This window comes from Acyrthosiphon pisum, chromosome A1, assembly GCF_005508785.2.
Source record: "Acyrthosiphon pisum isolate AL4f chromosome A1, pea_aphid_22Mar2018_4r6ur, whole genome shotgun sequence".
Lineage (NCBI taxonomy): Eukaryota > Metazoa > Arthropoda > Insecta > Hemiptera > Aphididae > Acyrthosiphon > Acyrthosiphon pisum.
This window is the reverse complement of record NC_042494.1, coordinates 48,797,985-48,811,360: the sequence shown is the minus strand read 5'-3', so window position 1 is coordinate 48,811,360 and position 13,376 is coordinate 48,797,985. Positions and strand designations below refer to the sequence as shown.

Sequence of the window (13,376 nt, the reverse complement as noted above, 5' to 3'; positions counted from 1 at the left end):
CTGCTGAAACTGATTCTACACATTTTTATGTTATCATTGTAAGCAAACGAGATAAATGAAAGGTCTATAATCAAAGTTAACAACCACGGTTATCTACATTCTGTGGCTGAATTATCGAAGGCACGGTTATTTTATTTGTTATTACAAATTCACAATCATAGATAATAATATTATCTATGTTCACAATAATATCCTATTTTATAATTATAATAATTATTTAATGTCCATCTTAAATATTATATTATTAAACATCAAATCATAGAATATAGAATCATATTGCTTGTGCACTGTTTTGAGTTTTTTGTACTAATTTGACTTAAAGGTAATATTAAATTACTACACAGTACACATTCAACCGATGTTATAAACTTGTTAATTTATGTGTAATAGATACATTGTTAACTCATTGTGATGGCTATCAATACATCAGTTGTACTTGTAAATGCTGGCCTAGAAGCATTGTTGAGATTTGTTGGTGATTTGGATTTTGAGTTGTCAGAGGTACCGACTGCTTTAATAGCTGGATCTATTGTTGGGGCATGTAGTTTTATTGGAGGTCTTATAGGTGGAAGAACTGGACTTTTAGTTGGTGAGTACTAAATAGATCTAACGTTAGATACCATAATGTAGTAGGATTTTTAGTTCTAAACATATAAATATAGGAACCTAACTATGTACTGATTACTAAGGTGTATTGCATTTATTTTTGATATCAAAATTGAAGGTCTTAACACACATAACTACCTAAAGTAATAAATAATTAATTAAATTTTTAGTTGATTTTAATATTTAATTTTAAACATTTTTTGGAAAAATCGAATCAATAACATAGGTAACCATTTCAAAAATTAAATCTCACAAAAAAAGTTGTCGTACTTTTAGTTTATTGAATAGAAATTGTTTAATGGATTACAATTGAAAAAAACATTTTTAAAATATTAATCTGTCTTGGAGAGGCACATTTTACATGGACACATATTATCATATACGCGCCTTTTTAGTTTACATTAATTAAGTTCATACCAGGGGCGGATCCAGAGTTAGGAAACTGTGGCTCAGGACATTTCAATGGGCCACTTATTAAAACCAGATTAGAAATCTATAATTGTGTACTAGGTATATAAAACAAAACAATTTCATTTATACTGTATGTGTGATTATTTGGGGGTCCAAGTGTCTGACTACCCAAGACCTGAAAAGAGGCCAATTTGATCAGCAAATATTAACTGTGGGTCAGCTGACCTACTGAACCCCCCCTAGATCCGCCCCTGGTTCATACGCGCCATACCGAAGATGGAAACGAGTCCATATTGTATGAACATAACCAATGTAATTGAAAACGCTCGCATACAATACGTTGTGTATGATACGCACCTATGTGAAACCGCCCTTAGAAGATGAGACAATGTAATAGGAATATACTTTATAATAATATTATTATTATTACTACTTATTACTACCACAGATTAAATTTATTTAATCTGTGTTACTACCGTTATCCATTACAATATATACATTTATTACAATAACTATAAAATATGAATGTATTACCAATTTTTAAAGATTTCTTATTTCTTATTTAATATTAATAAATATGTTTTAATTATTATATCTTTTTTTGTACCAAATATGTTGCACCTTTCAAGTTCCACAGAATGAATCACCAAGCATCCCCACTTTTTTCATTAAATAATGCATTTATTTAAATTTGATTTTTGTAATTAGGTATTAAATATACTCAAAGACCATATTTTCAAATTCTTGAGATTACTAAAAGAGTATGCTGTCAAGCCCGGATTAAGGGGGGGGGGGGGCATGGCCCTTGATAGTTAGAATTTATTTAGGGGCCTCTAATATGTCCATTACTCTTTTTGTTAAAGGCTATGTAACACTAAATAAATCACCTAAAAAAAAATCGATGATTAATTAGCTAGGAAAAAAGCTTGTAAATTATAATTTATAATTAATAAAGTGATACATTATTTATTATTTATTACTATATGCCTATCTACCGGGTGATTCTTTTTAGTTTGAAAGTTTAGATGAGCGGAGAAGTAGTCAAACATTTCGCGGGGTAACCCCGTACCACTCCACTCCGCTCATCTAAACTTTGAATATTTATAACTCATAAACTACTCGCCCCAAATTCAGTTTTCATGTATCAAAATACTAAGAAAAATATTCTGCTTTGGAATATAAAATTAAAACCCTATATTGTCATTCAAAAAAGTTAAAAACTTAAAAAATTATAGGGATAAAAAATATTTAAAAATATAATTTTTTAAGAAAAACGTTGTTTTATAAGTGACTTGAAAGTATGTAAAAAAATATTTTCAAATAATATTTACACTTTGAAATAATGAGTGTTGTTTGATAAAAGAATCACCTGGTATATACCTAATATCCTTATATTATATTTATTATATTATCAGGTACCTAATATTAAATAATATACAATGTGTTCCAGGGTGAAGTGACCGGCCAACATCATATGAAAGTATACCAAAAATAATGAAGAAATACTCTTTAAAGATTGAATCTAGCTTATATATTTTTTTAGTTATGGGCAATTAACTTTTTTTTTATCAAAACCATGCGTATCACGCATTTGTTTATGTATTTTCAAAACTTTTCAACATTTTAACGTAATTTTATTTTAATTTTAGAGCTATTTAATTGTCCTATCAACTGACATACAAAATTAAACCAGGAATGTGCTAATTATTTTTATTAAATTCAAAAAATAGAAAAAAGTTGGCAAAAATTAGTATTTTTAAGGAAATTGTGCGTTATTCCAAATAATTTATTATTAACTATGAGTTTTTGTTTTTTGTATTATGACAACTGAAATTTACCTAATAGTATAAAATTAAACGGTTGATGAGCAATTAAAGGACTCAATCCTAAGAAAACTAAGATTGTGACGATTAATAGGAATATATTATGAAAACCAAACTTTCAAAGTATTCTAGGTACCTATAATCATGTATTATTCAATATAATTCAGTATAATTCAGCAGAACAATACAAAAAACAAAATCCCATAATAAGTAATAAATTATTTGGAATTATACACGATTTCCTGAAAATACTTAAACAAATGCGTGATATGTATCATTTTGATAAAAAAAGTTAATTGCCAATAACTTAAAAAATAAAAAAGTTAGACTCAATCTTTAAAGGGTATTTCTTCATCATTTTTGGTAGGTATACCTTCATATATGACGTCAGCTGGTCACTTCACCCCGGAGCACATTATATACATTAATATTTTTTTTTTTCATACAGGGGTCTCATTTAAAACTTTGGCCCCTGGGCCTCAAAATGTCTTAATCCGAGCTTGTGTGCTGTGGTAATACAAATGAGAATTCCCTTTTTTTTCTGTAAATTATTCAGTTGATAATATTAAAAACAAATTTGATGTACTTAATTCAAAATTTCAAAACTTGTAGTTTTTTAGTTATTAAAATGTTTGTACTAAGGGTAATAGTCCTTAAAAATGATTTTACAAAAATATAAAATGCATGTAATATTGGATCCATATGGGTGCGCAGACATTTCTAACTGGGTAGTGGGTACTGAGTTGTCATACATAATTACTATATATAACACATTAACACACACACATACCTATATATTATATTCTTATTCATGCCTAACTGCCTAAGTTTAATAACCAATTTGCATGGGGTAACTTCATTTAACTACATTTTCCATAGTAAAAATAAAAATATTGATTATCTTGATAACATTGAATACTGGGGAGGGCGGAATGTTTGCAGAGTAGTCAAGTGCCTGCCATGACTACCCCGTGCGCACGCTTATGATCAGATCTAGTATTTGTTATACTTGGACTATTTTTATAAATACCTATTATAAAATTTTAAAATTTCCAAAGCTCCATTTTCTTCCAAATCCATTATCCTGGACCTATTATCCTTAGTTCAGAAAGTTCAGAAAAAATGGAGGTGGATATGCATGGTGAATCATTCTGTATATTGTTTTGCCAATTTTTGTTATTTCAGGCGGAGGTATTGGATACCAGATTAACAATTTGTTGATACCAAGAATTAGAAATGTTGGAAACATGTTACGGGAGTTAGCTACAGATCATCTTCGGAGTTTGTTTGATTTACTGATTAGTGGAATTCAAAATACGGTTTCTTCTGTACTGGGTCAAATGGTAAATCGAAATCTATACCTAACAGATCTTTTAGAAAGGTATGGTGGTAATTCTGATGTTCGGATGAATATGATTCAAACTCTTATCAATTTCTTCAATGGTATTCATGGTGGTACTTTCCGCCAAGTCACACCATAATAATAATAACTATAATGTGTATCATTGTTTGCCTCAGCTAACTTACTTAATATTTACATTTTTATTTTAAAACATAATCAATAATCAAACCCAATTTGTACGCATTTTTTGTAACAAAATTAATGAATAATAAAGATTCAAAATATTTTTTACTAATAAATGTTAATGTTTTTATTTCATGAAATAAGTTAATGACTTAATTTAAGTTATTAACCAATTATAAACAATTGAATTAACATATTTTATCATTCACCGCAACGACATTTTGACTGTTTTAAACCTTAACTTTTCAGTTTTCGAGTTTTGACAATTTCGTTTTTGGTCCATGCGTTATTATTAATTTTATAATTTTCTAGTTTAAGTGTTATTTTAGTTTGAGTATTTGATATACTATATACAATTACTTACTTTTATTAATAATGCCTAAAAATCAGTATCAGTGTTCAGTGTAGGGATGTAGAGAAAAGTGTAAGTTAATTTATTTATCTATTTAGAGGTATATTTGTCTATGGCTGTACTGCTGTATAGCTCGGACTAAGATATAGTATATACAGGACGGGACACGATACATATTTGATGTATATCTTTTACAAATAGTTTTAATTAATATTTTTTGGTCCCTTTTAATATTTTCTTTTTTTTATAAAAAGTAATTCTTCAATTGATAAATTGAATAATGCAGTTATATGCTTTGTAAAAGGGTACAATAAATTACAATCATTGTATTCCTTCATATTGATTAAGGTATTTATTATTAAATATTAACATATTATCTATGTTGAAAGAAGCACTATTCTCAGATTTGTTACTGGATGCCAATTTTTCAATACAAGCCTTATGAGTTAATTGAGAACAAACCCAACCTGTTATATATGGTACACCATTTGCTGTTTCGTTATCCATAAGAATGTTAATATTCATATTGCTAAGAAAATCTTCATAATTGTTGGAAAAATCAAAATCACTGTCAGCCAACTTATGCAATATTGTACTTTATTCTTTACTCTTAGGTGTTTGGATAATGCTAAAAACTTTTATGCATCTTTTTCACAATTTGCATTATTAGATGGATTCATTTATTTAAAATGGTGACATCAACAGGATGAAAAAAAAACATAATAGTAAATTATAAGATAAAAACAAAAGTCGACCAAGAAAAAAAGCACTTAAACCAACATAATGCATAACATACCAATATACCATTACACAAAACCAAGATCGTGGACAAAACTAATATATAATTATATAACAATTATATTTATGCAATTATGTAACATTTATCCACAAAACATTCACAATACACATTTATAAATAATAATTTAAATGATTATTTTAATAGCAATTTACAAATGTCTGAGTAAATAATTTTTTTCTCTTGTACATACATTTTAATACAATATTACAAAAAAATACAACACAAACCAGTCCCAGACCGGAAATGAAACATCTTATAAATATTCAAACCTGCTTTAGATTCATCCATAATATTATGTTCATATTTTGGTAACATATTTGCTAAATTTTATGTTGATGCATCTAGGTCTGATCCAAAAAGTGATCGTTTTACTGGATTCTTATGCATCTTCCATTCTTCAGTTAAAAATTATTTCCCTCGGAAACTTTTGTGGTAATGTTTTTTTTTTGAACTTGTGAGTTTTTTAGCTGTTAAACAATCAAATTTTTTAAACATAGAAAATACTGGACTCTGTATTTGATTTTTTTTCATTCTATTTTCAAAAATATTATTGAAATTTAATTTTAAACCTAAAAAACAATTGTTTGTTATTTATAGTAGAAATTCGCTAGACTAAACCGGTGTGAAAAATAATGCACCGGGATTTTTGGACCATATCATTTACATGGTTCATTATCCCGGTGCGGGATTATGTGGGATAATTTTAAACCGGTTTAATCTAGCGAATTTCTATATAGTAGTTAGGTATAAGTAGGTATATATTTTATAATCAAATGTATCAAACCCTTACTTTTCAACAATGGTTTAGCTAAAGGAGGAGATGTAACTGGTAAATTTAATGAAGGTACTACACCATATTTCAATCTAAAAAAATATTCATAAACAAAACATTTATAATATAAATTATAATACTAATAGGTATGTATAACTTACAATCTTCTACTAGAACCCCTGTTCGGTACAAAATCTTCTGGTTTAAAATGGTTTGAACAAATACTATAATTTAAACTCAGATGTAAATGTCCAAAAGTTCTCATAACTTCATTTATTCTTGAATTGTTTGCAAACTTAACCCATTTTTGAGAACTGTAATTTGTAATATTATAAACAATAACAATTCTAGTGTATTATGATTTGAGAGTGATTTTTATAATAAACAGATGCTTACATATGAACGTCTTTTGGAAATGAATGAAAAGACAATCTCTGTTGACCACTTAAATCATTTTTACAATGATTTATAGCGCATACTTTTTTTGACACCATTTTTAAGCAGTTAAAAGTAATACAACTATACAAGTAATTACTATGCCGTTAACTTATGAATTTTGTTAATTGATAACAAATTAACAGTGTACGTAATATACTTAATATTATATTGTAATATACTAATATGAATATATTACGTACGATTGTACGAATGTATTATTATTGATATTCAAACTTCAAAAATGGTGGGAAGAATCATCATATTTTAAGGAGTAAAGTTGGGCAATTTAATATCAATCTCTAGGGAATTGATAAGACTGGTCGCCAGGTTTTACAGTGTCCTGTATTGTCGTACAAGGTAATTGTGGATATTGAATTAGAACTACACATCATACAAATTTCTAGTTCCATAAGTATCCACTAAGACAGCGCTAGTAATGCTAAAAGGAAAATATCCCCGCCGAATTCCACCTAGGGATGCGCAAACCGATGTCAAGATCGATATATCGCTATATCGATATATCGATTTTTACAATATCGATAATCGATAATATTCCTCTAAAATCAACGATATATCGATATTGTTATCAATATTGTTCTTATCAAAATTGTTATCATAAATATAATTTTATCATCAATTATAATAATTAATTGTAACCAAAATTCGGCAGACGACATTAGGCGTCTTAAAGGCACATTAGCCATATAGTTGGTGGTGGCGTGACATAATATTATAATTATATAATTATAATATGAAAATCTAATCAAATTCAAAATAATTACAACGAATATGAGACTTAGTATAAAATATATCAGAACAAAAATATCGATATGTAAAAAATATCGAAAATGAAATATCGATATGAAAATATCGATATATTTTCTCAAAATATCGATATTTCGATATTATCGATATATTTTGCGCATCCCTAAGTCTCCACCTGTTGTGTAATATTTCGTGGTCAAGTCCCCCCCACACCCTCTTACCATGTCGTGTCAAGTATATTATCTTATTCATTATTATTATATATTATTATATTGTGTCTAGTTCACGGTCTTATATACCGTCTAACCGTGGTCTAGTTTATAGTTATGTTATCTCAGTTACCAAGGGAATAAGAATGCACATTGAAATGCTCATTGACTAATCTCATATTCTCATGTAGACATATATTATAAAAACTTTAAAATATGTAACTTTCTTGTAACGTGGAGTTAATTATTTCCGCATTTATTAGTACTATTACAAAAAAAGGTGGATACCGCTCTGCCGTACAGTAGATTACAAGTGCCAAGTGGGTAACTGTAATGAATGATAGTTTATGCATAAATCCTATTCACAAAATTATAGACCTGTATAGTATTATAACATTGATTATACTGATTTATATAGTATATAATAAATTATTATAAAAAGTTACTTTTTTAAAAATAATATTTTACATTTGATTAGTTCACGGTACGTGCATACTACATTGGTCATTGCTTCATATTCACTTGGTAGTTGGTACACTGATGACAAAATGGCTCAATAGCGTTTGTTTCACTTTTTTAAAGTAAGTAACTTGTTAATATTACCGTCTATGTCCTATTATACATACCCATATAAAGTTTGTAATTTTGCGTGTATGGATCCATAATTTCCCTAGTGTGCTCGTGATAGGACCATACGGGAAATAGATAAATAATACATTTTGATTGGCTTCCTATGCCATGGAGGTCTAGTGACATCTCTGTCAACTACAGTTTCATTATTTTGTAGTAACAATTAGGCTACCAATGCAATATGTTTATAGTGAATACAGAATAGTATAAAAAACCATCATTGTGTTCAAAGAATAATTAATATTATGTACTTAGGTGTATAGACATATAAAATACAACATTATTTGTTCATCCAGATGAAAGTTTGTACACTACAAAATCTGTACTAGAAAATATAACGAAGATATACACATTTGTGTTAATTTAACAAGTGGGAAAACTGTGAAATGCGATTTATATGATGATACAAGTTCCTAATATTGTGTAGAATAGAAATCATAGAAAAGTAAATATCAAGTTATAAAAGATATCTTTAGATTTAAGATTAATTATGGGCAGAATTAGTCCTCGTCTTAGATCATATATTATGATCTAAAGTCCTTGTAAATCGACCGTATCATGGTAAAATCTTTATTTGTCTATGGGATCTATAGCCTTTTTAGAATTAACATGCAATGTCATATAGGTAAAAGGTATTTTTTTTATTTACAATGTGTGATATATTAAATTGCATAATTAAGGTTGAACTATTATCTATGTTATAGGTAAATCAATTATACAAGGATATTGAGTACCAAGTCAGGTAAACATACCTTTTTGGATAAATTGTGCCTAGGACACAATTTGTGTTACTTTTTCCCCGACAGCTAATATTTATAAGTTCTTATTTATCCTTACATATGACTGCTGATAAAAAGAAACAGTCAATTACAATTTATGAAATAATTACTAATTACCGACATAGTATATTGTTTAAAAATAATATTATACTATAATTACTTATCAATTTAAAAATTTGTTTAATTCATAATATTTTTATTGAATGTACATAATATCACAAAAAAATATTCAAAATATAATGTTTATATGAAATATTTAGTTATAATATTATTACCTTTTAAGTATTAGGTAATGAAATACTAATTATTGCATACAAAATAAAAATTTATTTATAAAATTGATTATCAGATTAGAAATCACTAAAAAAAAGAAATAATAAATAATTTAACTTGGAATGTAATTTGTGCCACCTTTATTTTAAGATAAGACTAGGAACCAATCGAGGGATTAGTTATTAGTATGCAATTTTAATGGTGTTATGTCCATAAAAAATATGGAAGCCAAACAGACTTTATATGGTCCAAGTGATCAAAAACCAGTTATAAAATTCAATGGATGTGAACCAACAAACCTAAGAAATAGCTCTCACGTAGTTGGAGTATTTGAAGTGTTACAATTGTTACGGAAGTATGTTTTTAGTGATTTTAGCTCAATAAAAATTCTATTTGCAAAATAAATAACAAATTTTTGTTTTTAGAGAAGGAGTTTTATGTGATATTAGGATTGAAACTGATGATGGAACAATCATACTTGGACATAAAGTTGTTTTAGTATCTGCTAGTCCATATTTCCGTTCAATGTTCACAAGTTTTGAGGAAAGCAAAAAAGAACTGATACATATAAAAGAGTTGGATTCAACCACATTCCAAAGCTTGATTGACTATATTTATACTGGTGAAATTGTCATAACTGGAGAAAATATACATGTATAAAGAAAAATTTGATTTATTATGCAGAGCTACATAGTTCCATAAAATTGATTTAAATGTGTTATTATTAACAGGTGTTGCTACCAGCTGCAAATTTCTTACAGTTAGATTTTGTAGTAGGCGGATGTGTTGAATTTTTACAAAAACAAATTGTTTCTTCGAATTGTCTTGGTATCAAAGCATTTGCTGGCTTATATAACTGTGTGGAATTGTTGACAAATTCTGAAGCATACATTAAAAAACATTTTGTGTATGATAATATATTTAATTGTACTTTACAGGTTTCATCAGTAAATTTTATAAATATATGATTATTCTTTTCAGAGAAGTGATTAAATATGACGAGTTTTTATCTTTATCTTCCGAGGAAGTGATTAAACTAATCTCTTGTAATGATCTTACTGCTCCGTTTGAAGAAAAAGTAAGAGAACTCAAATAATAACTGTCCTGTTTTAATATTGTGAATAAATATCAAGTTGCTTAAATATGAATAAATAAAAAAATCTGTTACAGCAGCAGTTTGAATGTAGTATATATTATTTTAATCGCATTTTTACAAACACAATTAATAGATGGACTATTTTCTTGTAGCTGGATATGTGATAAACTCAAATAATGATTTTAATATCTGCTTAGTAAAATAATTATTGACGGTTAATTAAATTGAGCTTATAAATCAAATCCAAGGTTATAGGTGACTAGGCCTCATTGCTTCATTTTGGAGATATTAGGTTGATATTACAGTGTTCAATCTCAAACACCTACATATGTGTAAAAGGAAACCAAGATCTGTATACAAAATAAGAAACCTTGTGATACATAATTGTATTATTTATGAGATATGGCAATTTTTCTTCAAATTTTGAGTGAAGCAATAAATATTTTTTGGGGTGGACGAAATACTGATATAACAAACCAGAAAAATAAATTTGAGGCTCTGATCTTATATAAAAAATTACTTTTTCTTATATTAATTAAATTGTATTTATTTGTTTATTGTAGGTATATGAATGTGTTATTGATTGGATAAAATATGAATTGGAATGTAGAAAAGATTTTTTACCCGATCTGATGGAACATGTACGTTTACCATTAGCTTCAAAACAGTATATATTAGAAAACGTAGTTGATGAACCTCTTCTTAAACATAGTCCTAAATGTATGTTATTTACTTAAATATGTCTTGTATTATAAGTTGAAATTATAAATTATCATAATATTTTTAGGTAAAGATTATATATTTGAAGTGTTACATTTTTATGTACTTAAGTCAGTACAGCCTTTTACTATTCTACAAAACATTCGGAGTAAGACAAGACAACCGAGTGGTTTACAAAAAGTACGATTCTGTTTTAGTTAATTTTTTTTATAATTGCTTTATTAATTAAATTTCATCAGGTTGTTCTAGTGTTTAGTTGGTGTAAATCTTCAAATAGGTGTAATACATATTGGTATGATCCAGCAACTAACATATGGATGATTGGACCACAAATAAGTAAATGCCGCGAGACAGCTGGTTTTAATGTAATAAAAGATCAATTTGTGATTGCTGTGGGTGGTATTAATAACTCAAGTTCTCAGTCTGTTGAAATTCTTAATTTATCTTCACAATCACCGTGTTGGGAACCGATAGTTGACATGTTAATTAGTCGAAAAGATTTAGGAGTTGGTGTGTTAGATGGTTGTATTTATGCCGTAAGTTATATCATCATGGCTTATTGTACATTTGAATATATTATATTATATTATATTTAATGCTAGGTTGGCGGATCTGATGGTACAAGTGTTTTAAATAATGCAGAAGTTTTTTGTATTCAAGAATGGCAAATGATATCAAGTATGACTAGTAAGAGAAGTCGGTTTGGTGTTGGAGTACTCAATAACCTCTTATATGCGGTAAATAATTATTTAATTTTTTACTGGTAATTTATAATTTAATTAATTTCTGTAGGTAGGAGGTTTTGATGGTATATCACGTTTGAAATCTGTTGAATGTTATGATCCCAGACTTAACAAATGGGCACCGGTTGCAGAAATGTCTGTATGTCGCAGTGGAGTTAGTGTAGAAGTATTGGACGGTGTAATGTATGCTATTGGTGGCACTACTGGGTCAATTATTCACAAAAGTTGTGAGGCCTATCGACCAAATGCTGGAGTTTGGACGTCTATTGCTGACATGCATTTGTGTCGAGTCTTTGCTGGTGATTAAAATAAATAAAATTCTTAAGAAAATGTATGTAAAAATGTATTGAATTTAAATTGTTTTTTTGATACAGGAGTATTTGCATTTAATGGTTTATTGTATGTTATGGGTGGAATACATGGATGTTGTACTTTGGATTCTGTAGAGATTTACAATCCCAACACAAATACCTGGTCAATCAAAACATTTTCTACAAGTTTTAGCCAAATTTATGGTGCAGTAGTAGTTCATAGTCCTCGCATATTTTAGCTAACTTAGATTGTAGAAATATACATGGAATATAATATTTTATATTATTATAGAAATTTAAAATCTTCTGTATGTTTGATTGAATGGGATATATTATATAATTTAAATTGACTATTTTTGTATTAAATTAGAAGCTGTGAAAATTATTAAATTATATTATATAAACTAAATATTTTATTTACAATACAATTCTTGCAACTAACAACTCATAGGCTAACCTGTAAATATTTCTATCAATAATTGGATAATCAAATCAAAAGTTATATTTACCAATACAGGCTGAACCAGTGGCTCAACTATGGGAGGGGGGCTAGGTAGGCTTATAGGCTTAGCCCGCTCTAACTATAATGTAGCCCCCTCAAAAAATCACTTATTGATAAGCCCCATATGAGTTATTTTAAATTAATAGTATTGTTGGGGGGGTTTTAGCTCTCCATAATTTTAACCCTAGTTGCGCCTATTGGTTTCAATATTTAAAAAAGGTGGGTAAGTGGATGTCGCTCTGCTGTACAGTAGGTTACAAGTGGGTCACTGTATAATGGATAGTATTAAATTTGAATTCAATGATATAATATCACTGTATAAGAAAAACGATTCTGAGCGGATACGGTTTGTCAGTCTAGGTATTAGACATACCTATTATAGGTATACTTATATAAAGTATTAAAAAAAAATTGACCTAAAATAGGTACCTATTAATAATAAATTCCAAATTAATCATATCACAATATCCATCAGGTAACGAGTTATACATCAACAACAAATCGTGGTACTATCATAGATATATAATAGTATACTTTAGAAGTTTCAAGTACCCACAAATAATATTATACAATCATTACAATCACAACAAAATAACTAAAATAGTTATCCTAGGTTTTAATA

General features: G+C 28.0%; 3 protein-coding genes across 8 annotated transcripts; 2 read left to right on the top strand and 1 right to left on the bottom strand.

Annotated features, from left to right (window-relative positions):
* Nucleotides 1-164: 164 nt before the first annotated feature.
* Nucleotides 165-4,479, top strand: LOC100159944. The gene is made up of 3 exons (XM_001950151.5): nucleotides 165-322; nucleotides 391-589; nucleotides 4,026-4,479. Exons 2-3 carry the CDS (start codon nucleotides 412-414, stop codon nucleotides 4,319-4,321), a joined length of 474 nt encoding a protein of 157 aa, XP_001950186.1. The 5' UTR covers nucleotides 165-322; nucleotides 391-411; the 3' UTR covers nucleotides 4,322-4,479.
* Nucleotides 4,480-5,627: 1,148 nt separating this feature from the next.
* LOC107883315 lies at nucleotides 5,628-7,770 on the bottom strand. 2 transcript variants are annotated; one of them, XM_016803056.2, is made up of 5 exons: nucleotides 7,667-7,770; nucleotides 6,685-7,196; nucleotides 6,450-6,602; nucleotides 6,307-6,380; nucleotides 5,628-5,983 (listed from the first exon to the last, which is right to left on the bottom strand). In XM_016803056.2, exons 2-5 carry the CDS (start codon nucleotides 6,780-6,782, stop codon nucleotides 5,925-5,927), a joined length of 384 nt encoding a protein of 127 aa, XP_016658545.1. In that variant the 5' UTR covers nucleotides 6,783-7,196; nucleotides 7,667-7,770; the 3' UTR covers nucleotides 5,628-5,924. The 2 variants fall into 2 exon arrangements, with proteins under 2 accessions (XP_016658545.1, XP_016658547.1); XM_016803058.2 differs by having other exon boundaries at nucleotides 5,967-6,048.
* On the top strand, nucleotides 7,719-12,672 carry LOC100162651 (kelch-like protein 2). Of its 5 annotated transcripts, none has more exons than XM_001948918.5 (12): nucleotides 7,719-8,020; nucleotides 8,179-8,281; nucleotides 9,035-9,737; nucleotides 9,808-10,036; nucleotides 10,114-10,289; nucleotides 10,364-10,460; nucleotides 11,042-11,198; nucleotides 11,266-11,378; nucleotides 11,438-11,734; nucleotides 11,801-11,935; nucleotides 11,991-12,240; nucleotides 12,316-12,672. In XM_001948918.5, exons 3-12 carry the CDS (start codon nucleotides 9,589-9,591, stop codon nucleotides 12,489-12,491), a joined length of 1,779 nt encoding a protein of 592 aa, XP_001948953.1. In that variant the 5' UTR covers nucleotides 7,719-8,020; nucleotides 8,179-8,281; nucleotides 9,035-9,588; the 3' UTR covers nucleotides 12,492-12,672. The 5 variants fall into 5 exon arrangements, with proteins under 5 accessions (XP_001948953.1, XP_029343063.1, XP_029343064.1 ...); XM_029487203.1 differs by having other exon boundaries at nucleotides 7,719-8,281; nucleotides 9,035-9,072; nucleotides 9,533-9,737; XM_029487204.1 differs by lacking the exons at nucleotides 7,719-8,020; nucleotides 8,179-8,281 and adding an exon at nucleotides 8,610-8,775 and having other exon boundaries at nucleotides 9,035-9,072; nucleotides 9,533-9,737.
* The last annotated feature ends 704 nt before the right edge of the window (nucleotides 12,673-13,376 follow it).

Coding starts and splice junctions, on each gene's coding strand:
- LOC100159944 (XM_001950151.5), top strand. CDS start 412: ATGGCTATCAATACATCAGTTGTACTTGTAAATGCTGGCCTAGAAGCA. Junction 590..4,025: donor AAGAACTGGACTTTTAGTTG/GTGAGTACTAAA, acceptor TTGTTATTTCAG/GCGGAGGTATTGGATACCAG.
- LOC107883315 (XM_016803056.2), bottom strand. CDS start 6,782: ATGGTGTCAAAAAAAGTATGCGCTATAAATCATTGTAAAAATGATTTA. Junction 6,603..6,684: donor TTTCCAAAAGACGTTCATAT/GTAAGCATCTGT, acceptor TACAAATTACAG/TTCTCAAAAATGGGTTAAGT. Junction 5,984..6,306: donor AGCTAAACCATTGTTGAAAA/GTAAGGGTTTGA, acceptor ATTGTTTAACAG/CTAAAAAACTCACAAGTTCA.
- LOC100162651 (XM_001948918.5), top strand. CDS start 9,589: ATGTCCATAAAAAATATGGAAGCCAAACAGACTTTATATGGTCCAAGT. Junction 10,290..10,363: donor TACATTAAAAAACATTTTGT/GTATGATAATAT, acceptor TATTCTTTTCAG/AGAAGTGATTAAATATGACG. Junction 11,735..11,800: donor TAGATGGTTGTATTTATGCC/GTAAGTTATATC, acceptor ATTTAATGCTAG/GTTGGCGGATCTGATGGTAC.